This window comes from Chelmon rostratus, chromosome 10 (genome assembly GCF_017976325.1).
Source record: "Chelmon rostratus isolate fCheRos1 chromosome 10, fCheRos1.pri, whole genome shotgun sequence".
NCBI lineage: Eukaryota > Metazoa > Chordata > Actinopteri > Chaetodontiformes > Chaetodontidae > Chelmon > Chelmon rostratus.
The window spans coordinates 26,023,246-26,047,500 of NC_055667.1; the positions used below are offsets into that span (position 1 = coordinate 26,023,246).

General features: G+C 42.2%; 2 protein-coding genes across 5 annotated transcripts in view; one reads left to right on the forward strand and one right to left on the reverse strand.

The window, feature by feature from the left end:
- gripap1 (GRIP1 associated protein 1) overlaps window positions 1–13,636 on the reverse strand; it is a 44,374-nt gene extending 30,738 nt beyond the window's left edge. For 3 of the 4 annotated variants that reach the window (XM_041945990.1, XM_041945988.1, XM_041945987.1), the window contains exons 1-13: window positions 13,542–13,636; window positions 9,991–10,057; window positions 8,911–8,972; window positions 8,660–8,686; window positions 8,184–8,291; window positions 7,517–7,679; window positions 7,218–7,384; window positions 6,948–6,987; window positions 3,902–4,068; window positions 2,546–2,593; window positions 2,310–2,341; window positions 2,001–2,048; window positions 227–326 (exon numbers count right to left, since the gene is read on the reverse strand). In XM_041945990.1, coding sequence (XP_041801924.1) covers window positions 227–326; window positions 2,001–2,048; window positions 2,310–2,341; window positions 2,546–2,593; window positions 3,902–4,068; window positions 6,948–6,987; window positions 7,218–7,384; window positions 7,517–7,679; window positions 8,184–8,291; window positions 8,660–8,686; window positions 8,911–8,972; window positions 9,991–10,057; window positions 13,542–13,589 — 1,077 coding nt within the window. In that variant the 5' untranslated portion in view covers window positions 13,590–13,636. The remainder of the gene's footprint in view (window positions 1–226; window positions 327–2,000; window positions 2,049–2,309; window positions 2,342–2,545; window positions 2,594–3,901; window positions 4,069–6,947; window positions 6,988–7,217; window positions 7,385–7,516; window positions 7,680–8,183; window positions 8,292–8,659; window positions 8,687–8,910; window positions 8,973–9,990; window positions 10,058–13,541) is intronic. The other variant, XM_041945989.1, reaches the window with a different exon arrangement.
- A 1,167-nt stretch (window positions 13,637–14,803) lies between these two features.
- ptpn18 (protein tyrosine phosphatase non-receptor type 18) overlaps window positions 14,804–24,255 on the forward strand; it is a 22,376-nt gene continuing 12,924 nt past the window's right edge. Inside the window, exons 1-5 of the mRNA XM_041945703.1 lie at window positions 14,804–15,054; window positions 22,758–22,866; window positions 23,353–23,429; window positions 23,651–23,746; window positions 23,953–23,991. Coding sequence (XP_041801637.1) covers window positions 14,983–15,054; window positions 22,758–22,866; window positions 23,353–23,429; window positions 23,651–23,746; window positions 23,953–23,991 — 393 coding nt within the window. The 5' untranslated portion in view covers window positions 14,804–14,982. The remainder of the gene's footprint in view (window positions 15,055–22,757; window positions 22,867–23,352; window positions 23,430–23,650; window positions 23,747–23,952; window positions 23,992–24,255) is intronic.

Sequence of the window (24,255 nt, forward strand, 5' to 3'; positions counted from 1 at the left end):
TATAAAGTGAAAAGGGCTTTCTGCATAATGAGTACGTTTACTTTTCCTAATTTACGTATATTTTGATGCTAATACTTTTGTACTTTAATTAAAGACTTTGAAAGCAGGACTTCAAGTATTTTAAAAACCTTTTAAGTATTTTTACAAAGTGGTATTTACTACTTCTACTGAAAAGTAAAAGTTCTGAGTATTTCTTCCACCTCCGGCTGTGTCATTGAGGTCTGACCTGATTGGCTGCCATGAGGTCTGACTGTAGTTTCTGGATGCGGATGTTCATGGCCTTCAGCTCTTCTTCTTTCCTTTGGTTGATCTCATCAATCTTTGTCCTGCAGAGAAACAGACAGTAAACAACATGTCAACATCTGCTGAACATGTGCAACATCATGAGACTTGCAGTCATACAAGCTGCAGTAACACAGCTGCTGCACCTACAGGACAAGGAGTGACAGTGCCAGTAGCAACAGTATTAGCAGCAGTAATGATAGTACAAGCAACAGTAGTAGTAGTAGTAATAGTAGTAGTAGTACTAGCAGTAATGGTAAAATAGTCGCAGTAGCATTAACATTAGTAGTGTAGTAGAGGCAGCAGTATTAGCAGAAGCAGTACAAGTAACAGTGGAAGTATCAGTAGTGGTAGTACTGGTAGAAGCAAAAGCAGTACAGTATATAGTACTGTCACAGTAGCAGGAGTTACACCATTGACAGCAGTAGAAGTAGTAGTTGCAGTAGTAGTGACAGTACCAGTAGCAGCAGTAGCAGTAGTGGTAGTAGTAGCAGTAGTAGTGACAGTAGCAGTGACAGTACTAGTAGTAACAGTAGCAGTAGTAGCAGTAGCAATAGTAATAATAGTATTAGCAGCAGTAGGAGTAGTGGTATTAGATGCACTAGCAGTGACAGTGGCAGCAGCAGTAGTAGAACTGGTACTAGTAGTAGCAGTAGTAGAACTAGTACTAGTAGTAACAGTAGCAGTAGTAGTGTTGGCAGTAGCAGTAGCAGCAGTAGTAGAACTAGTACTAGTAGTAACAGTAGCAGCAGAAGCATTAGTAGCAGTAGTAATAGAAATAGCAGTAGTAGTAGTAGCAGCAGTAGTAGTAATAGTAATAGTAGTAGCAGCAGTAGCAGTAATAGTAATAGTAGTAGTAGCAGTAGTAGTAGTAGTAGTAGTAGTAGTAGCAGCAGTAGCAGTAGTAGCAGTAGAAGCAGTAGCAGCAGTAGTAGTAGTAATAGTAATAGTAGTAGCAGCAGTAGTAGTAGTAGTAGCAGTAGAAGCAGTAGCAGCAGTAGTAAAAGTAATAGTAGTGGCAGCAGTAGTAGTAGTAATAGTAATAGTAGAAGCAGCAGTAGTAGTAGTAATAGTAATAGTAGTAGCAGCAGTAGTAGTAATAGTAATAGTAGTAGCAACAGTAGTAGTGGTAGCAGTAGAAGCAGTAGCAGCAGTAGTAATAGTAATAGTAGGAGCAGCAGCAGTAGTTATAGTAGTAATAGTAGTAGTAGCAGTAGAAGCAGTAGTAATAGTAATAGTAGTAGCAGCAGCAGTAGTAATAGTAGTAGTAGTAGTAATAGTAATAGTAGGAGCAGCAGTAGTAGTAAAAGTAATAGTAGTAGCAGTAGTAGTAATAGTAATAGTAATAGCAGCAGCAGTAGTAGTTATAGTAGTAATAGTAGTAGTAGCAGCAGTAGTAGTAATAGTAATAGCAGTAGCAGCAGTAGTAATAGTAATAGTAGGAGCAGCAGCAGTAGTAGTAGTAATAGTAGGAGCAGTAGTAGTAGTAGTAGTAGCAGTAGAAGCAGTAGTGGCAGTAGTAATAGTAATAGTAGTAGCAGCAGCGGTAGTAGTAATTGAAGTAGTAGTAGTAATAGTAATAGTAGGAGCAGCTTATACTACTGTAGTAGCAGCAGCAGTAGTAATGGTAATAGTAGTAGCAGCAGCAGTAGTAGTAATAGTAGTAGTAGTAGTAATAGTAATAGTAGTAGCAGCAGTAGTATAAGTGCAGCTCTGACCTGCTGTCGTTGTACAGAACCTCCTTCTCTCCCTGCAGACGCTGAAAACTGCAACACAACGACAGAAACACAAACTTTACGATCAGCAGTCTGATCAGTTCTGTGTCTAACGTCCGTTCTGACTGCTCCAGCTCTTCATGTTCCTTTAACGCCCCCCAGAGGAGAAGACCTGGAACTTCATCTCACAGATACAAACCTCACCTGTGACTTCAGGCTGTTACCATCACACTGGAGGAGGGTCTACAGGTTCTGTTTCATAACACAAGCAGAAAACTGAGCTACAGACGTGTTTGACTGACGGCGTCTCACCTCTCCTGTTTCTTCTTTAACTTGTCAGACAGCTGGAGGACAGACAGGCAGAGAGACAGACAGAATTAACAGCTCTGTAATATTCTTTAAAATATTACATTCTGATAAACAGTCACTCGCCGGCATGTTTATGGCAAAATAAAGCAAAGACCCAACAGAGTTTTTAAATCTGGTGTTGTTGATGCTTCTTAAAGCATGAGCGAGGCCCTTTAATGATCAGTCTCTGGTGAATTTACCTTTGTTATCTCTTCCAGCAGTTTGGTGATTTCAGCCTGTTTGGACGCCTGGAGGAAGACAGACAGAAGACAGACACGTTAAGAGTTATCAGAGAAACACACTTTGAGTCCAAACTAACTACAGAGCATCAGCGCGGTGAGCTGAAGCTTCACTTCACCCTCAGACTAATTAATGTGGCTGCATCAAACATGAGATTTACACGCTAAAGAGACCTCGAAGCCAGCAGTCATCGTGAAGATGACCATGAATGCTGACTGAAAGGTCACAGCTCATTTCACAGCCTGCATTAATCTGAGAAATCACCGCGTGTTCACCTGACTCACAATAACAGCTGTGTTATTTTCACAGTTATGAGTCAGTCTCAAAGTCTCCTCCTCGTCTTCTCACATCAGCATTGATTAAACTGTAAACTGGGACAGAACTCTGTGACGAGGACAGACTCAGGACGGACGATTATCTCCTTCCACCTTTAGTAATCCTGCAGATCACACAATGACTTCTAATTAATAATCCAGACACACACTGCTCAGATTTGTGGTCGTGTGTCAAACCAATCCAGCATCTCTAGTGATCAAAAAAAATCATAATGAATCACATGTGTGGGAACATTTTACAAACTGTGTTAATTAAGGAGCTGCAGTCTTCCATTGATCTACAGATGCTCCTGATGTTCCAGTCGTGAATTAATTAGCTTCCTCACAACATGTGCCACCATTGTTATTTGATCTATTTTCATTTTTCGTGTCATTTAATCTGCTGCCTGTTGTTAAAGGAAGTCTTTTAATGACTCTGTACCTTTTTGGAACAGACTGATAGACCTCTGTGCTGTTGAATGCTGTAAAATGTCCTGCCGGTGCCACTTATTCATACAGAGTATCATCATACTGTCTCCTCCAGAGGGGCAGCAGTGCAGAGGCCATGGACTGACAGATGTTAGCTCGCTAGGCTAACTGCTACTGGCTACGAACAAGCTAAAACCAAAAGCTAACTGTATGTGACTGTCTGATTAGTTTCAGTCAGCTGATGTCATGAATCAGGTTCTTGTAGACGTTCAGATTAACAGCAGCTCCTCTTTAATCCAGCAGTGAGTCCCTTCACATTCAGGTCTGTTCTTCATTGTTCAGAAGCAGAGAAGCAGATCAGATCGAAGAGTCTGACCAATAACAGCCAATAACATCCTAATGAGACCGATACGATCAATACAGGAAATACACCATGAACCAAGTGTTTCTGAGGTGTGTACATGGGTGTCATGGGTGTGTGTTTCTCAGGTATATTTCTGAGGTGTGTCAGGTATGTGTCTGTGTCTGTGTGTCTGTCAGGTGTGTGTTTCTCAGGTGTGTGTGTGTGAGTACCTCCAGGCTGAGGATCTGCTCCCTCAGCAGCCTCTTCTCCTCCTGCTCGGTGTTCAGTGCCATCTCCAGCTCTGGTCCAAAGCAGTGAGTTATTGGACAGAGAGCAGCCGACCAGCCTAGCGCTGCCTGCTTAGCTACAATCTTCTCTACGCTCTTCTCTGACAGGCCTAAAGGGGGCGCCGCACACAGCAGGGGCAGTCTGTTAGGCCAGACACACACTACACCAGCTCCTCACTCCACACCTTTCTCTGGGGGAGCTCGACCACATCTGAGCCTGGCACTTTGTGGCTGAGCTGCAAAGTCAAACATCGACTGTGAAACCTGCACCGTCTGTTGGAGAGGCGTTCACTGACAGCGTGTTTATCTGAACTCTACTGGTTTACTCATTCAGGTCAGTTCATTTGTCCGGCTGTCGTCAAAACTTTACTGCAACAAATAACCGCAGCAGCAAGCCACAATCCTCTTTACATCGACATCCGACAATTATGACTTTATTATGACTTTATTATGACTCATGACTGCCATTTATGATATTTAAACTGCAAATTAACATCATTCCCTCTTTACCTTAAGCAGAAAAGAGGCTCAGTATATCTATAAAGTTTTCCACATTTTAGTATTTAAAACTTTCAGTCAGGAACTCATGAATCAGTCAACAACATTGTGTGTGCAGAAATTTGACGATGACTTGCTGCACTCAGTCAGCGTGACACCCAGCCGCGTCTGGAAATAAAAGATTTACTAGTAATAAAAGTCACATCAAGTTAAGACGTCTAAATTCGTTTTGGCTTTGCAGCTTTGCCAGAAAACACCAGATTTGGGAGTCTAGACTCTAGAATCCTGGTATTTCTTGGAAGCCTCGTTCATGTTTGCAGGTGTTCAGTGTTGAACAGTTTGAGCTGCTCTTCACTCAGCTTGTAGTGTGTGTCTGCCCTGAGCCAGCTAGCTGCTCTACGCTTCAATAAAGCCGGGCTGCAACGTCACCCTTCATTCTCAAATACAGAAACCAGATCAGAACAACAACAGGGGAGGTGGAGCTGAATCGTGCTGTAAACTGTAACAGATTCAAGCCTTTCTGCAGGTAAACAACAGCACATATTTGAGAGTTCAGGGTAACACGCATCATGAAGGGCAACACTGATGAGTTCACATAATACTCTGTTATCAGGAGCAAATCACACAGCAGCTTCTAGACTGTTAGCTTTGAAAGTTGCTGCAGAGTTTCAGTCCACGTTCAGTCAACCTTAATCAAAGTGATGTTTTCACTGTGTGTTAATGATGTTTGGAGGAGGATGTAGTGATGCGTTTAGGGACACTGAAGTGAAAAGGAAGGTATGGTAGATTGCTGTAAGTATGCAAGTATTCAGCTTCCTACCATCCATTTGATTTGTTCATTTTAGTCCAATATTAACATGCACACATACAAATAAATTAAACGGCTTCAGCTCTGTGACTTTGTTTTACAAATTACCATTAATTGATATTAAAGGTCAATTCAACTCAATCAACTGATTGACAAACTGTTTTATCTCTCTGCTTGCTTGTATTTCTCTTCTTCTATTCACCAGGTGTCAGCACATAATTAGACCTGCATCAAAGCTGACATCTCAGAGATTCTTGTCTGGCGTGTCCTTGAACACACCATCAGTCTCTGCTCTCAGCTGCATTAACACGTTAAAAACATCACTGTGACGTCTTTCTGCAGCAAGTTTCAACTCCCGGCAAACAGTTTGGCCGTTTGACGGTTTGACACAGGTGTTGATCAGATGGAGTAAATAAACAGAGCCTGACCTTCATTTTAACATGCAAACACACTGCACTGTGTGCGTTAAAGGACAATGTGCTGATACTCTTATTTTTCCTTTGTCAGTAAATCTCCTGTGCAAACCAGCAGTGAATGTATCTAAAGATTTCTGACTGCTTTTATACATTTATATCTTCAGTAGGAGCCAATGGGAGCTGAGAGCCACAGACAGGAAGTCAGGAAGTACTGACAGAACATTGTTGTTGGTTTGGGTCAAAACATGAGATTTGATGACAACAAGAAAAATCCAGAATATATGATGATGATCTAAACCAGGGGTTGGGAACCAATGGCTCGCAAGCCAGATGTGGCTCTTTTGACGGCCGCATCTGGCTCGCAGACAAATCCTTTGCGCACGCGCGAGCCAGCGACTAGAAAGCCGGTTCGCAGTCATTTCAGTGGGAAAGTGGCAAACATACATGTCGTTGTGTCTATTTATTTATCTATCTATCCATCAATCACAAAGGCAACGCAGATGAGGCAACGCAGATCGGGTAGTGACAGGCACTGTTTAAGTGAGGCTGCCGTATTTTGCTGTCGAAAATAGCGGTCGATGTGCGCATGCGCAAAGGGGCACACTACGGCTTGTCGTTAATCCCGCTGTCAGCTAACTAATTTTTGACACGCTTCTGAGAAGATGGCTAAAAGAAAAAAAAGACGACGAGTATCGTACTTTTCAGCAGGAATGGACAGAGGAATTTGTCTTTGTGGAGAAAGCTGGTTCTGCTGTGTGTCTAATATGCAATGATAAAATTGCATCTATGAAGCGGTCAAATATAAAGCGGCACTTTGACACACGCCATGCTGCATTTGCATCGAAATATCCTACTTGTATTTTCAGTTTTAAACATATTGTATGGCTCTCCTGGAATTTCATTCAAAAATATGTGGTGTTCATGGCTCTTTCAGCCAAAAAGGTTCCCGACCCCTGATCTAAACGATGCTGAAAATAATCTGATAATTGACACAATCTGATACATAAATTCAGAAAGAACCTCAGCACAGTGTGTTCTCAGTGACGGCTTGAGGAAGAGGAGAACTCCTGTTTCTCCTCATGTGAAATTCAAACGCTTCGCCGGTCTGTGAATCAAGGAACGAGTCTGTTTCTCATTCTGTGACTTCACCGGGAGAAAAGGTGAAATAAGCAGCACATTATTTTTTATCAGACCAGAGAGCAGTGAAGGATCACATGAGAGGAACAGAGTTATTGTTTTAAGTGAGAAAAAGAAAGCATGAACTCACCATGGAGCTGTTTCCCTGTGTGCTCCAGCTGAGCCTCCGTCTGAGAAAAAACATGCAGACACACTTTTATACAAATGATCAAATGTTGAAGCTTCTGTTGGTGCTAATCTCACAGTTTATTTCTCTTTTTGGCGACTGGTCATTATAAGATGTTACTAGCCGACAGTTTTTGACAAATCAGTGAGTAAAACGTCGTTAACACATTCATCTCATTAACAGCTGCGTGTGGGGGTGTGCCACCATTAAAAAATAACACTTCCTGTCAATCACCTGCTCCAGTCTGTCATTCGCTGCCTCCGCTGCTGGCTCCTCCCCTCCCCCTGTGACATCAGAGACTCCATTGGTGCTGGCTGACCCGTCGGTCTCCGTGGTAGCGCCCTGGTTGCCCTGGGCGACCACCTGCCTCTGGAGCTCTTTGTCAAAGCGCTCCTGGAGGGCTGCAGGACAATAAAATAAAAGAAGACTTAACTTAAGAAGGAATTAAAAAGGAATTAAAATGTTTCCCACCAAACAGAAAAGGTGCTATATCGTCCGCCAACGCGTCACAGCTGTGAAAAGATGAAACACACCTTTCATCTTCTTCTGAAGGGTGGAGTTTTCAGCCTGGAGGCGAAGGAGTTCTCCATCAACAGGACTGGAGGTGGGGTTGGGTGGAGGGCTGGATGCTGAGGCAGCTCCTCCTTCCTTCAGGCCCTGGTTTTCCTGTTCCAGCTGCTCGATCTGTGTGCACAGCTGGGAAAGACAACGATGGGTTCAACATTAGAACGTGTGATGGTTGACAAACACACAGAATAAAATCAGAACGATGAGACACGTCTGACTTCAGACATCTCTGTTCTGTCCTGTTCCTGTAATTCTGCAGTTTCATGGTTTATGTTCTGCATGTTCTTGACTAGAACACTCATGCTGAAGAGATGTTTAATCTCAGTCAGGTCTTTTCTGACAGCGCGTCCACACAGGAGCTGCATTTCAATCAGGCTGATTAACAGCTCACCTTTCACGCATAACAACGTGACAGCGAGCGTGTTGCTATACTTCAAATAAACCATACTGACTGAATGTTGGGCTGCCAAAACACAGGTGACCCACACTCAGTACTGTTCCTGAATGCATCCTGCGTGACACTGTTGGAGCTCTGAAGCACCTGCTGCTCCGCTAACGAGCTGCTCCTCCTGCGTCAGTTCAATAAAGTTTATTCAATCCGTTACTGGTGACAGAAAACAAAGTGAGAGTTACCTTGGAGAGCTCAGTCATCAGTGTGCTGTTCTGTAGTCTGAAGTCTTCCTCCTGACTGTGGAGTTTCCCCTGAAGCATCTCGTTCTCACTCAGCAACGCATCCACTTCCTACAACAACAGCCAGCGTTAGAATGGATGAATGAATGCTCATATTCTACAAACAAACGTCTTCACTGTCTTTGTACAAAAACTAGATTAACGCTGCAACAATCTGTGTATAGAAATATAGAAAAACTCACACACTTTGTGAAGTTCATCATATAAATAAAGCAATATTAAAAATACTTAAACTAAACTTGCAGGTTTAAAACAAAACATCTAGATATAAAATGTGCCTAAAATATAACTTCCAAGAAAAGTCAATTGTGCAGCCAGTGATAGACATGCAGCATGTGAGGCAGCTGACGGCCAGTAGAGGGTGCTGACGATCAGTGTAAACCAGCAGTAACCATAACAGCCAAACAAGAAAAACTCACCTGAGCTTTCTTGCTCTTATTCAAAGCCTGAGGAGTCAGAAAAACATAAGCAATAATCAATCAACACAAACTGATTAATATGAGATAAATTCAATCTGAAATAAGTGACTGGTAATCTGAGAAAAACTGTTAAAAAGTTAAGAGGCTTCATGTGAAAAGTTAATTGCTTTACTTTTAGTAAATAAAACCTTCAAATCTGTCACACATGACTTCAGGAAATTAATAATTCCTAATAATGAAGCATTGATTACCTTCTGTGCTTTGACAAAATCTCTTTCCAACACCACATTCTTCTGACGGACGGCATTCAGTTCTGAAACACATCATCATCATCATCATCATCACTGTAACCAGATCAGCAACTGATCAATAATTAATTATAAACCGCTTAAAAAAAACACAAAATACACGATTACTCTTGAGAAGTTTTTCTTAAAAACGCTGTTATGATGTTCACAGCGGAAACTGAGCAAATAAAACACATTAATTATCTCCCTAATGATGTCATATATAATCGTGTACTATTACTCATTCAGTGTTGCACGAATCGTAACTTTCTATTAGAACCAGTCAAAGTATGTTCACATACTAACAGACAGACTTTTAGACAGGAAGTATAACTGATGAAGGTTTTAAGAGTCTGGACTTTACCTGTTAAATCTCACTGCAGGTGTTTTATCTGCTCTGCTTCTTATATTTAGATGTGATTGTTATCAGACAATAATTGATAACTTTGTATCTCAATAAAAAAGAATTAAGCTGCAAGAGGATGTTACTGCAACAAATCCGTGCTGTACAGCATTTTACAATCACTCCGTTTTCACAATAAAGTTTCAACATATAAAACTGACTGCAAACTCACTCGGTGCTCATGTCAGCACACACGTTTCACTAACATACAGAGAGCTGGATCAGTGCAACGTGTGGTTTCTCCAGCCACGTCACTATCACTGTTTTAATCACTTAACCTTTATTCAATCAGGTATCACAACAAAACGCAGTCACACACGTCTCTGAAATGCTCTAAATTAAAGGTCTGAATTAAGACTTTCAAGTTTCACTGTTGCTTGTAATTCATTCCATTTATATGGAGCAAGTTCATTCTTTACTGGTCAGACACAAAGAGTTAAGCTGTCCTGGGATCAGCTGGGATGAACTGAGGCATGAATTTGGATGATATAATTAAGTTTAAATGATGAAGACATACAGTGCGGTGTTGCTTTGAATAACATATATGCTATCTGAGCTGCGTGGGCCGCACACTGATACTCTGCTACAAATACTTAGAGTTCAAACGAACATTTGCTCCAAAGTCCTGTGAAGTGTTTTACCTGCAGAGTTCTTCCTGAGATCATCAGACAGCTGATAGTTCTGAGTCCGCAGCTCCAACAGCTGAGCCTGCACACAGACACACACACACACACACGCACACGCACACACACACACACACACACACACACACACACACACATTATCACCTTGTCTCATTATCATTTGACCTCATGTTTAATTACTCTGCTTTGATTCTGCTTTTAAAACTGAATCCATAGTTTCAGGTGAGGAGTGAGACCACCACAGCTCGCTGATCATTGTGATGGAAGTTAATTAATAAGTTTCTCTAAGGAAAAAAGATACATAAACACTGACTGAGGAAGAATGAACCGATAAAACATCAATAAATGAAAATAAGAGTAAACGGTCAATTAGACAGATGCTGAACTCTAAAGTTTAGGAGCCAAAACCTCAAAGTCTCTTTCAGTTTTCATCCTGGATCGAGGAACAACCAGCAACGTGATCAGAGGACCTCAGAGACCTGCTGGTGATTCAGAACTGCAGCAGATCTCAGCTGCCTGACCCTGCAGAGCTCCACAAGAGATCACAAAAACCTGGAACTGGATTCTCAGTTTGATGAGGAGTCAGCGAAGACATTTCAGAATCTGTGTCACATGAGACCTTTTGAACGACCTGGTCTAAAGCTATGCAGCAGGATTTTGGATCACTTGTAAAGGATCTGCTGAGGAAGATGAAGAAGGAGGAAATGCAGTCGAGACAGGATGAGATAAAAGACTGAATTATCATTTTAACTCCACTTCAGAGACAGACTGGAGTTTATTTCAAGATGGACAAAACAGGAACCAATCAAACACGTGACATGCTGGTCAACAATCGCTCTGACCGGATCCAGAGTTACAGCTGGATCCACAGCCACAGCTGGATCCAGAGTCAGAGCCTGGCCCACAGTCAGAGCTGGATACAGTGTCAGAGCCTGGCCAAGAGTCAGAGCTGGATCCAAAGTCAGAGCTGGATTCAAAGTCAGAGCCTGGCCAAGAGTCAGAGCTGGATCCAGAGCCAAAGCCTGGACAAGATTCAGAGCTGGATCCAAAGTCAGAGCCTGGCCAAGAGTCAGAGCTGGATCCAGAGCCAGAGCCTGGCCAAGAGTCAGAGCCTGGCCAAGAGTCAGAGCTGGATCCACAGCCACAGCTGGATCCAGAGTCAGAGCCTGGCCCACAGTCAGAGCCTGGCCCACAGTCAGAGCCTGGCCAAGAGTCAGAGCCTGGCCAAGAGTCAGAGCTGGATCCAGTGTCAGAGCCTGGCCAAGAGTCAGAGCCAGGTCCAGAGTCAGAGCTGGATCCAGTGTCAGAGCCTGGCCAAGAGTCAGAGCCAGGTCCAGAGTCAGAGCTGGATCCAGAGTCAGAGCCCAGCTCAGAGTCAGAGTCTGGCCCAGAGTCAGAGCCTGGTCTAGAGTCAGAGTCACAGCAGAGGACAGAGAACGGAGGCCTTCAGTAACCTTTGACACAAGACTGAAGCAGAAATACAAGCTTCTGTTTTGCTGCACTAGATATCAGAGTCGAACACACAGCTCAGTGTGTTTCACCACATGTCAGAGAGAGAGATGGACACAGAAAAGAGACAAACTGGACGCCATGTCAGAGTTTAACTGTGAGCTGCTGGTGTCATCAAACAGTCTTTATCAATAGTTGATCATCGCATAAATCCACTGATAAAGCATCACCTTGTAAACAGACTGAGCTGGCCCTGAAAAATACATAAAAGTGATGAAGATGTGATTTTAGTTGCGGTCTGCACCGACCAATTATGTTGCCTGATGTCTGGAGAATATGATGTGAAGGTGGAGGCATCACTGCAGCACCTTAAAATGCTGTGACACAAATTACCTTTATCAAAAAAACGTGATTTAAATACTGCACTTGGCCACATGGCGATTTCGATAATACTTCAATTCACTGGTCAGCCCTGTAGCTTGAGGGAGTGCACGTTAACCCAGGGCTCAGTGCCTCACAATAACCAAAGCCAATGCAAAATGAGTTCTGGACCAGGTGCTCCCAACCTTTACTGCAATTACTGCCAGAAGTTACTATAATTACTGCACAAATTGTGCATTATAGCCAGAAATGTTAACTAATACTAGTTCATCATTTTTTCTGAATGACATTGTGTCCTTGTGGACAGTAAAAAGTGTCCTGAGGCCCTGTACGGCCCACGGCCCGGGGGTTGGGAACCTGCACTAGTCCAGTTCTTATGTGATAACCTAAACCTCAACCTAATCAATCTATTACTGAACAGAGACATGAGAGTTTTAATCCAAATCAACCAATTTCAAACATCAAATCTGTGCTTTTTTGCTGCGTTCATGTTATATAAAGAATTACCGCACAGTCCAAATGTGAGAATCACAGAAAGCTCTGACTAATCAGACTTCTCTTTCTCATGAGGAGCTGCCTGGATTCCAAAGAAATATGGACGCACCAGCCAAAGACAGCTGTTCACTTCAATTAAACCCAAATTTAATGCATATGGTGTTATACTGTCACTGCACACACACACACACACACACAAACACACACACACTAGGAAGGAAGAGACTGAGACGTGTGTGTGAAGTGGACTGAAGCTACTGATTTAATAAGAGGATAAATGTAAGAATAGAGCTTGTGAGTGTTCACCTCATATATGTGAATTAAACAAACTTTTGCTTCTAGCTGGTAGCACCCAGAGTTAATATAAGAGACCTTTACTTGCATTGTTTTAGCTCCGATTATAACCAAAGAGTTGACTCAACACCAACACAAACTGAACATTATAGCCTTCATGGCGGTGCTGCAGTGTCCCTGATCAACTGACAACTGAGTGTCCAGCCCTCTGTATGTAAACAGCATCACCGTGTGCGGTTAGCATGCTAACAGGTGTCAGTCTGACTGTGTCTGAGCTTCCTCTGGTTCACGTTTACACGACGTGTAAACGTACTTTGTCATTTATGAGCGTGATACTCTAACTTTGCATTAAAAGGCAGCCAGCAGCGAGCTATGCTAATGAACAACAACAGCGCTGTGTGTTAGCCTGACGCAGACCCCGTGACTCTCATCAGGCCGAGTGTCCCGAGTATGCTAACATGTTAGCTAACTGACATATAAAAATACGGGTTAGCACCAGGAAAGCTACATGGAACCATTTTTTTCCTTCTGGCTCTGTTTGCCTCTTCCACAGGAGGGGGCTAAGCTAGCTTAGCTAACTAACCAATCGACCCCGAGCTAGCATACTGTGATGGGCTGTCAATTAAATATGCTTCCAGCAGTTTGTTATCAATCAGAACAATAACACAGCTCAGACTCATCGTCACCTCCATGACATTATCACGTTTATAACAACAAAGACTCCGCCAACTACACAAGCTGCCGAGCTAGCGCTGGACACCGTTAACTACTCCCACCCCAACGGCTAACGATTAGCATTAGCGTGCGGACGTCAGTGACAGTGATGCCGCACCTGTCGTTACTGTATTGACAGGTGTTGTTCGCGGAACTGACAGCCACATGCGTGTGAGCCAAGCGTCCTGAAATAACAACTGTCGCGTTTATCTCACCTGCATCCGATGAAACTCCTCCTCTGACAGAGCCTGCGACATGGCCATGTTTACCTGGGCTGCTAGCTAGCAGGCTAAGCTAGCGGAGGAGACGGCTAACAGAGAGGAGGAGAGCAGCACAGAGGAGGAGACAGGACAGAGCTAACACTCCGACTCTGTTTCCGAACAACAAACATCAGCTGCAGTGTTTTCTGCTGGTGACTGTCTGCTGCCCCTCTCTTCAATACACTGAGGGAAAGTAACCAAGTACTCAAGTTCTGTACTCAAGTATAGTTTTCACGTACATGTACTTTTTTTTTTTTTTTTTACATTTATACCACTTTATAGTCCTACTCCACTATATATTGGAGGCAGATATCATATTTTTACTCCATTACATTTATTTAACAACTTAAGTTACTCGTTACTTTACAGATTTACTAAAGTAAATTCTCATCAGCAGTATATAAAAAAGTTGAAGTTATTTTTGTTTCTGAAATTAGGCATTCTGCATAATGAGTACTTTCACTTATATTTTGATGTTAATACTTATGTACATTCACCCATACTTTTACTTGAGTAACATTTGAAATGTGTGACTTTACTTGTACCATTTCTGTGGTATTATCACTTAGTAATAGATCTGAAACTGCAATCATTGGAAGTAAAATTAAGAAAAACATCCGTTGTGGACAATAATAGACCTTTTTCACTTCACCTTGAAGACGAGTCTCTCAGAAGGACAAGTGGGTGTCTGGAAACTCTTCTGCTCATATACGGTGACATCAGGGACTCACCTGACATCAGGTGAGTCCCATACAAACACACCTGGACCTACCTGGATTCAACCAATGAAAAAATATTCATGTGTGTCTTGTTATATTCCCTTGTGTTTTTTTTTATATTTTACTGCCTTTCTGTCTTCTGTAAAGCACTTTGAATCACCTTGTTGTCTCTGTAAACTTATGAGGTTGTACAAGTTTAGAAATCTCACATTGATCAGCGCCTGCTCGCCTGTCTCCATGAGCTACCTGACACAGGTGACACTGGCTGTCTGATGGAGATAAAGGCTGTAGGTTTGCTTCATTCACCATCTCTCTGACACATGTTGGCACGTTAAACATTCAGTGAAGTAATCAAGTAAACATTCTGAAGTGTCGTTAGCCAATGGCTGAACGTTATTTCACTGAAAGTTTCTTCACACTTCCTCCTTCTTCTGTGGTGCGGAGAGGGAGAGGTGATCGGCTGTCTACTGGTGAATTATTAACTAGCAAGGTTTAGAGAGAGAGAGAGAGACATAGAGAGAGAGAGAGAGAGAGAGACATAGATACACACAGAGAGAGAGAGAAAGGGTTTTAATTTCAGTTGTGCTCAGCCTGCAGCTCAGTTCAGCCTCGGTCTGTGGACGTCGGCTCAGGTGTTGGATGTGATTTGATGTGTCCTGGATGTTATTTGACGCCACATGGAGCTGCTGCCCTCCCTGCTGTCCTCTCTCAGGTCCGTGGATCCCGGGACTCTGGATCAGGAGTACAGCGTGAGTGCCTGTTGTCATTCCTGTGTGTCTGTGGGAAAACCAGTTTTACAGCTGTCCATCATTCAGTGAAGAGCAGGTTTAAATCCAGTGGATCAAGCTGAGTTTAGGTCGGGGTTGAGACAGTCGACAGTCTCGCAGAGTATTAAATTAAAACTGAGTAGTATTAAATAAAATATATGAATTAAAAAGTTGAGATGAGAACTTGAGGACTGACAAAAGGCTGGAGGAAGCCTGTGTGAGGGCTGAGGGTGAATGAAGTGTCTGTGTGCCACACACTCACTGAACAGACACACACTGTTGAAGTCTGTTGCTTTCCTGGAAAAACCTGCTGTTTCACTGATCTCCACACTCGTTATTCAAACGAGCTGCAGTCAGTAAAGAGAGCTGCGTGACACCAGGCCGCCTTCTGTAAAACATGCAAATCTACACGCAGGGGTCAGAATTCAGTCTTTTTCGGCGCTTCTTAAACAGCAGCACCGATGTGTCGCAGTGACACGGTGACTCAGGCGGTAAATAAACTGGATAAAAAGCAGCACTGTCATCGGCGCAGACAGTGATCTGTGTGGTTTGTTCATGACCCGAGAATTTCCCCTCGAGGGTTAATGAACTGTGTGTGTGTGTGTGTGTGTGTGTGTGTGTGTGTGTGTAAACAGTGTGACATAGTTGTCAGGATGCTGTTTATTTATATACATTTAAATTTACCCTGTAAGAAAAACTGTCAATAACTGGAAGTCTAGAATAGAATTACAATAATAATCCAATTTCTGTATCATGAACACATTAACCCTGAAAACTATATTAATTGTCACTAATAGAAAATTGATTTATAGAGACTGTGTAAAATAAAGCACAATAGATAGATAGATAGATAGATAGATAGATAGATAGATAGATAGATAGATAGATAGATAGATATACTTTATTTATCCCAAGCTGGGAAATTGCAGTGCAGCAGCAGCATTACACACAGTGAAATAAGTGAAAATAAGACTATAAAGAACAAACTATACATAATAAAAATATAAATATAAAAATAGTGAGCAGTAAAAAGATTATATACATAACAATAATAATAAAATAGCCAATTAGTAAACAGTAGTAAAAGTATTGCACAAAAAGAATATTAAATGCAAATGAATATCAAAATAAGAATATCAAAAGTAAATGGCAGTGAGGATAAAGTGTACCGTGACTGTAAGAACAAACTATATGTAATAAAATATCGAAATAACAAGCAGTAAAAAATTATATACATAATAATTAAAATATCAAAAGTAGCAAACAGTAGTGGTACAAAGTATTGTATTTTTTTTTTTTTTTTTTTAGCTGTTATTGTACAGTGCAATGGCATGTGGCAGGAAAGATTTCCTGTGTCTGTCCCTTCGACAGCGGAGCTGTAGCAGCCTGTGGGAGAAGGTGCTCCGCTGTCTGTCCACTGTGTGATGGAGAGGGTGCTGATCATTGTCCATGATGGACAGCAGTTTATTCAGTGTCCTCCTCTCCACCACACCACAAAGACTTAAATGTAGTTTTAGCTACTTTGATTGATATTCAAATAGTGTCTTTTTATTAGAATAATGAAACTACATTGTCAGCTGTAAATCAAAGGTAATTATTGAATTAGAAAGATGTTCAGAGGAGGTTGATTCATGCAGACTTTCCTGTTAAGCTGCGTTTGGCTCCATCAGTCACACGGTCAGTGGGTTGGATGAGTGTTTTTTGGATTTAGCAGCTGGACAGTCAGAGGACGCTCCGAGAGGAGAGTCTGAAACATGATCTCCACCACTTCACATCATAACGTACGTTTCAGCCTCTCATCACAGGCTGGTTTTAATGTGACCAATCTGCAGCCAGCTTTTCATGTTTCAGCGTTTTTATGAAGCACAAGTTTGCTTCATGTGTTAAAACAGACAAACTGTGTGTGATGTTTCAGCGTCGCTGAAGAGAATCCGTCTCCTGTCTGAGTCCGAGCTGATGGCCGTCACATTCAAATGAGACTGCTTTAAATACCTGTCTGCAGGACAGACTGTCTGACCCAACACCTGACGTCCACACACACACACACACACACACACACACACACACACATACACACACAGACATACACACACTCACACATACATACATACACACAGATATTCACACACACATACATACAAACACACACACACAGAAACACACACACACACATGCACACAAACACACACACACACACACACATACATACACACACACACATATACATACATACATACACACATACACACACACATACATGCACACAAATGCACACACACACATACATACATACACACACACACAAACACACACTGTGTTTTCTGACTTCAGACTGATTAGTGAGGTATATGAGGATGAGTTGAAGCTGCTCAGTTTAACAGTCTCATTAGAACATGGTGACCTCATGTGGTTCCCAGCACACCTGTGCCCACCTGAAAGACCTTAACAAGGAGCAGCAAAGGAATCGGCTTTATTCCCGTCTGAGGCGTCTCTCAGACGTTTCGCAGCATGATTCTGCACACAAAGCTGCAGACCCGACTTCTGTATGTGCACAGCTGTCATGACTGTAATCAGGTGTAAACCAGCAGTGAAACCTCCTCGGCAGCGTCTTCTGTTACATAACATGAAGCTCTGAATATCCTCCTGCGGCTGAAGAGGCGAGAAACAGACAGAAATAACCTGCAGGGTCTCGTTACACTGATACTGTTCAGAGGAAACGGGACCGCACGTTTCAGTGACCGCAGCACGTCTTTGAGTTCATTATGGTCCACATGTGGACACCCGGGAGTCTCTGCTAGACACACAGTGAGACGGGGGGGTTAGGTTAGTTCCACCTGTCAGCAGCCATCTCGCACTGACTTCCACTCATCGTGCTGAGGTGGGCAGACACCTGAACATCTGCACCAATCAAACCAAAGCTGACTGAGAGGACAGGTCTGTCCTGATCCTGGTTTTAGAGGTTGGGTACATATCTGCCCTCAACATAGTCTGACAGGACTTAATCCCAACCAACCAGCAAGACCAAAACCAAAACCAGACTCAGCACGATTCAGATCACGCTTTGACGGACAGACTTTGGCAGCTTGTGGAAGATTTGATGTCCTGAGTGTTAACCAACATCATACATGTGTGACGTTCTCTCTTCTCTCTGGACTGTTTGTCCAGATCTACATTTAACGTTTTATCATATTTGTGTGGATTATTTATTTTAAGTTAAACATTTATCTGTAAATCTGAACCTTTTATTCAGAGCGACTGAGACTGTTGGGTGGTTCTGGCTGGTTCTGGCTGGTTCCGGGAGGATCTGGGTCGTTCTGGAAGGTTCTGGGTGGTTCTGGGAGGTTCTTGGTGCCATGATGCTGAGGTCTCACGGTCTAAACGCCTTGAAACACTGATACAGAGTACATGAGCTGACTAACCTTCACCAGGTTGTCACTTTTAGGACCGCAGTGACTTCTAATAACAACTAAAAACCGGCGGACAACACGTTTGCTTCTGAAATTAAATCTCCCACAGCAGCCTCACAGCAGCCTCAGAGTTATTTCTGCTCATGTGTTCATCACGTCCTCTCGGCCGCTGCACTGACCCAGTTCTTCCTGTGTGAGCGAGCGCAGTTCGTCCTACATGAGACTCGTCTCATTTCCTGTTTCCTACAAGTGGTCATGTTTCAGGGGATGTAACAACCTGAATAACACCACAGGTACTTTGCCCCCCAGTATACAGGAGGAGTTTAAACAGGCCTCATGTTTTTATTAGGGTGGTTAGAAACACACACACAAACACACAGGTGTGTCTGCAGGTCTGCTGTGTTCTGCTGCGTATCAGTGGAGGTTAGTCAGTCAATAATCCTGCTTCCTCATTCTCTGTCAGCTCGGTTCATTATTAATCGACTGGAGCTGCTTCCTCGTGGTTGTTCCTGAAGTGACTCATCGAGTGAAAGTGTTGAGACGCCGCTTTGCCTCAGGCTCACGTTTAAAGTCTGCTAAAGTCCTCCAGTGTTGACATGTTCCTTCATCACACACTGAACACACACGCTGTGGTTTATTCTGACTCACACACTCCACGCAAACATCAAACTTTAGATTTGTGAGGTGTTTTTAAAGAGGAGGTCTTTGGGTAGGAACCAATGAGCTTCGAGCTGAGAGCCACAGACAGGAAGTCAGACGGCATAGAGAGACGGACAAACGTGTTGTCGGTTTGAATCTGCACGAGAGATGTGAAAAACACACTTTAAGCTCATTTAGCAGCTGAATCACACATAAGAGTCACAAACACGACATTAGAAAGACACTCTGAGGGTGTGAGAAATAAAAAAAAACACAAAAAACTGACAGAACTAAAACTGAAAATAAGAACTGAAATGTGAGCTGAATTTCAGCTGCACGAAGTCACAAACATTAAAATATTCTCAGGCAGGTGTTAAATTACGGAGCCCCTAAAGTGCGCACGATATAGTTTTTATGTATTGTATTTATACATGTATTCTTATACATTCATTAACAGATACTCAATATATACCATAATACTTCTAATAATAATATCAATCAATCAATCAATCAAACTTTATTTATATAGCACTTTTCATCCATTTAAAATGCAACACAAAGTGCTTCACAAGATAAAAGAATACAACAACAGAGAGAATAAAAGCATAATATGACAGACAATATCCCACTTCCAGATATACACACATGCGCACATACACACACTCACAAAACACACACACACACTCACACAGTGCTGAGACATGGCAGGGCACTGAGGAACCATGTGAGGAAACACCTATGGGAGCCATCCACACTGGGAGCGCCGCCACAGAGACCACCCAGACGCCGATGGACATCGTCAGACAGGAGGCCTCCAAGGCAACAGCCCCTGTGGGCAGACCGGGCATACACCCCAGTGTGGAGGCCCCCCATGAGGAAACACTGAAGCTAAAAACTAAAAGACTAAAGAAAAAATAAATAAATAGATAAATAACCAAATAAATTAAAGATAAAAGCAGGTATAATGCACAAAAATTAAAAGCTTTAAGAAAGTTAAAAATGTAGAGGAAAAATAGACAAATAAATAAATAACTAATAAATAGTAAGTAATAAATAATAGTAATAAGATTTTAAGATGCAATACTGATAAAGTGCACAAGAACAAGTCATAAGAAATATAAGCAGTAAAAATAACATAATCGAAGAATTCAAAGTTTAAAAGAGATCAGTTAAAGGCCAAACCAAAAAGGTGAGTCTTGAGCCTCCTTTTAAAAACATCAACAGTCTCTGCGGTCCTGATGCTCTCCGGCAGGCTGTTCCATAGTCGAGGGCCGTAGTGGCTGAATGCAGCCTATCCGTGGGTTTTTGTATTAACTCTAGGAATAATTAAAAGTCCAGTGCCGGAGGACCTCAGGACCCCAGCATGTCAGATAAATAAGTGGGCCCAAGACCATTAAGACATTTAAAAACTAATAAAAGAACCTTAAAATCGATCCTGAAACACACAGGGAGCCAATGCAGCGATTTTAAAATCGGTGTAATGTGATGATACTGATGTTCGAATACTGCATACCACCCAGAACTAACAATGATACTTATTTATCTATATGAGTAATATGCATAGTATTTGTGTATGTGTGTGTATAAATACACATCTGTACACAATGTACAATAAGAACTGTCAGTCAGTCTGTGCTGTCCTTGAACGCACCAACAGGGAGTTCATGTTGCAACTTAAAAATAAATGAAGACAGAAAGAAGACTCTGCACATTAAACTGTGGCTGCCTGGTTTTTCAACCAGCAACTCATGTGACTGACCAGCAGGAAACAGGAAGTGTGTGTGTGTGTGTGTGTGTGTGTGTGTGTGTGTGTGTCTGTGTGTGTGTGTGTGTGTGTGTGTGTGTGAAAGACAGTGTGAACAGAGAAAATGAGGATGTGGGTTCTGACACTTTTGAAGCTCTGTTTAACTCCACAGTCTTTTTCAGTACAGAGATTCTTACCCATGATGCCACAGGGGTCAGCTGACATGTCAGTAGTAACCTGGTAACTGGTCATATTGGTTCCTGTTCCTGTGCATTCCTGTCACAGTGCAGCTAGGAAAAGTATCTGAGGTCATTGAACATTGAAAGCATGAGGAGCAGCTTTCTTTCATTTTTCCCATCATTATTTTTATTGAGTTTTAAAACATTTTCACGTACAAACATGAAAAAAAGACCCCCCCCAAAAAAAAGATGACAACAACAATAACCCCAAAACAAAGGCTGCTCTGTTTTATACTGTGTGGTTAAACATATATAATTCACCCACAATAAGGATGTGGAGTATCAAAACAAGAAAAAGAGAAAGGAGAAAATAAAAAAGTATTATTTTAGGACACTGCAGAGGACATCTGCAGAGGACATCTGCAGAGGATTGCCAATAACTACGCCTCCTCCTCCATCTCACTCCCCATACCACTCAAATCCACATTCTCCATGTATTCAATAAATGTTTGGAAATAGTGACCGTTTCCCTTTTATAATGTAAGTAATCTTCTCCATAGGTAAAGTTGTAGATATTTCTTTAATCCAGTTGATGAATTTTGGTTTACTTGTACTTCTCCACTCTTTTTGCAAGCAGGAGACATAAATCCAGGGCAGTAATTATTTTTCTAAAAATATGATGTCTATCAGGATATAAGCCGAGAATAAACAATTTAGGGTCAAGGACTAATTGTATCCCTAAAATTCCCTTTAAAGCTTGTTTAATCTCCCACCAGAACTGTTGGACTTTACTGCATTCCCAAGCACAGTGAAAAAATGTCCCCTTCTCCTCTCCGCACCTGATACACAAGTCTGGGATATCATTTTTGTACTTACTAAGCTTTTCTGGAGTCAGGAGCAGCTTTCTGCATCGAGGAGGCTTTTTTTTTCTAATGTTTTAAACGTATTCCGTGCTTCACGTAAAGTCCAACAGTTGATATGACAATTTAAAGATGTCTGCAGCTTCATTTCACTAGATCTTGTGGCTTTTGAAGCACTGAAGCACATTCTAAGTGTCTAACTCTACTGAAAAAGGCTGCATGTATGTCCTGCATACGAAGTAGGAGCTCAAAGCATCACGATGAGTCCCGCTCATACCGTTAACACACAGTTTAGACCTAGTTTAAGACTTAATAAAGAGTAGAACAGAGAGGCTAAAGGCTTAATGCTAACAAACAGCTACTGATAGAAATAACACTGCTGCTAATAACTGGGCTACTGAAACAAGCTCCATCACTGAACTGACTGAACAGCTCACTGACACAGAGTGGGAAACTGTCCAACTGTCCCTGAAGGCATCACTACTCACAGAAGGTTCAGTTTTCATTTAACTGTGTCTTTATTTTTGTCTTCATGGTTCTGCTTTCTGCTGTCTGCTGTGTGACATGAACAGAAAGTCTCCCTGATTCTGTCTGTGTGTTCGTCTTTCTGACATTATTCCTCTAATGTTCGCTTTCCTCTTCAAACTCACTTGTTGCTCGTTTTTTTAGTTGTTCCTCCAGCTGTGATCGTTTAGGGGAACGTTATCGTTTATGTCATGATTGTTCTGCATTGTTTTATCATGACACATACCTGTGTGTGTGTGTGTGTGTGTGTGTGTGTGTGTGTGTGTGTGTTTGTGTGTGTGTGTGTGTGTGTGTGTGTCTGTGTGTGTGTGTGTGTGTGTGTGTGCCACAGATGGTGCGTTCACAGACCTCAGTGTTAAAGAGAGACGTCAGTTTGACCAGTGAGACCGGAGCTCTGAAGGAAAACATCAAGAAGAACAGATACAAAGACATCCTGCCATGTAGGAACACACTCCTGCTCTGTGTCCTTATTTCCTTCCTTCTCTCTCCCTTGTGTCCTTCCATCCATCCTTCCTTCGTCCTTCTTCTTTGTGTAATGAGCATCTGACTACAACCATGAAGAAGAAAATGAACACCTCACGGGCTCATAATGTTCTTCCCTGGTGTTTGATGTAGACTTTATCGCCACCTACTGGCCTAAGCAGACCGCACAAGTTCTTTGAAACATCTGTATACATGTAGAAATGCCGACGCCTTACATAGTATGTAAAAATACTCCATTACAAGTAAAAGTACTTTATGCAGTATTCAAACTAAAGTAAAAGCTTTAAAAATAGGGGTCAGAAAGTTTGGTTTAATCTGCAACCAGTTTTCTTTTTTAATGCAAAGTCTTGTAAAATCTGTAAAATAACAAATAACTACATGTTGTGTGTGTGTGTGTGTGTGTGTGTGTGTGTGTGTGTGTGTGTGTGTGTGTGTGTGTGTAGATGACCAGTCTCGGGTGGTGTTGTCTCTACTGACCACAGACTGTGACTCTGATTACATCAACGCCAGCTTCATCAAGGTGACCGCTGCATCCCTCCTCCTCTCTTTCTCACCTCCTCCTCCTCTTCGCATCCTCCTCCTCTCCTGCTCACCTAATCCTTTCCTCCTCACCTGCTCACCTCCTCTGTCTGTCTTCATATAAATCATAACAATAAAACAAGTTGTCAGTTTCACATGTGAACTTGCTCGTGCTCTTTTCCCCTGGCACTCCTGTTTGTACTGACGCTGTTTCTCCTGCAGGGGGCGTCCAATCACAGCTGTTACATCGCCGCTCAGGGGCCTCTGAGCTCCACCCTGGTTGACTTCTGGAGAATGATCTGGCAGCACGATGTCAAGGTCCAACACACACACACACACACACACACTTAATGCCCAGGAACTAGTCAGGGTCACACCTGCACTGAAAACTCTACAGCTGCTGCAATCCAAGAACTCCAATGATTTCATTCTTTAGAAATGTAATAGACTGTTATAATAATGATGCTTAGCAGACCAGGAGGCTCAGACTAATGACTGACACAGTGTGTGTTTGTGTGTTCCAGGTGATAGTCATGGCCTGCAGAGAAATAGAGATGGGGAAGGTAAAATGAATGATTCTGTTGCTTCTCTGTTTGTGAGCACAGAAATAACTTTTCCAACCAAACTCTTCTAACAACTTTACTTTACCATGCCAAGAAAAGTCATCGTTTGAATTTAGAGCCTCGGAGTTTTGGCTCATTATTCCATCAAACTGACTTATTAAATCAGAATCCAGTGTGAGAAATTATAATCCTCATGAAGTATTTCCTCAATCCGACTTATCATCAGGATTTATTTTTATTTCTCTTTTCCAGCATTAATGAGCT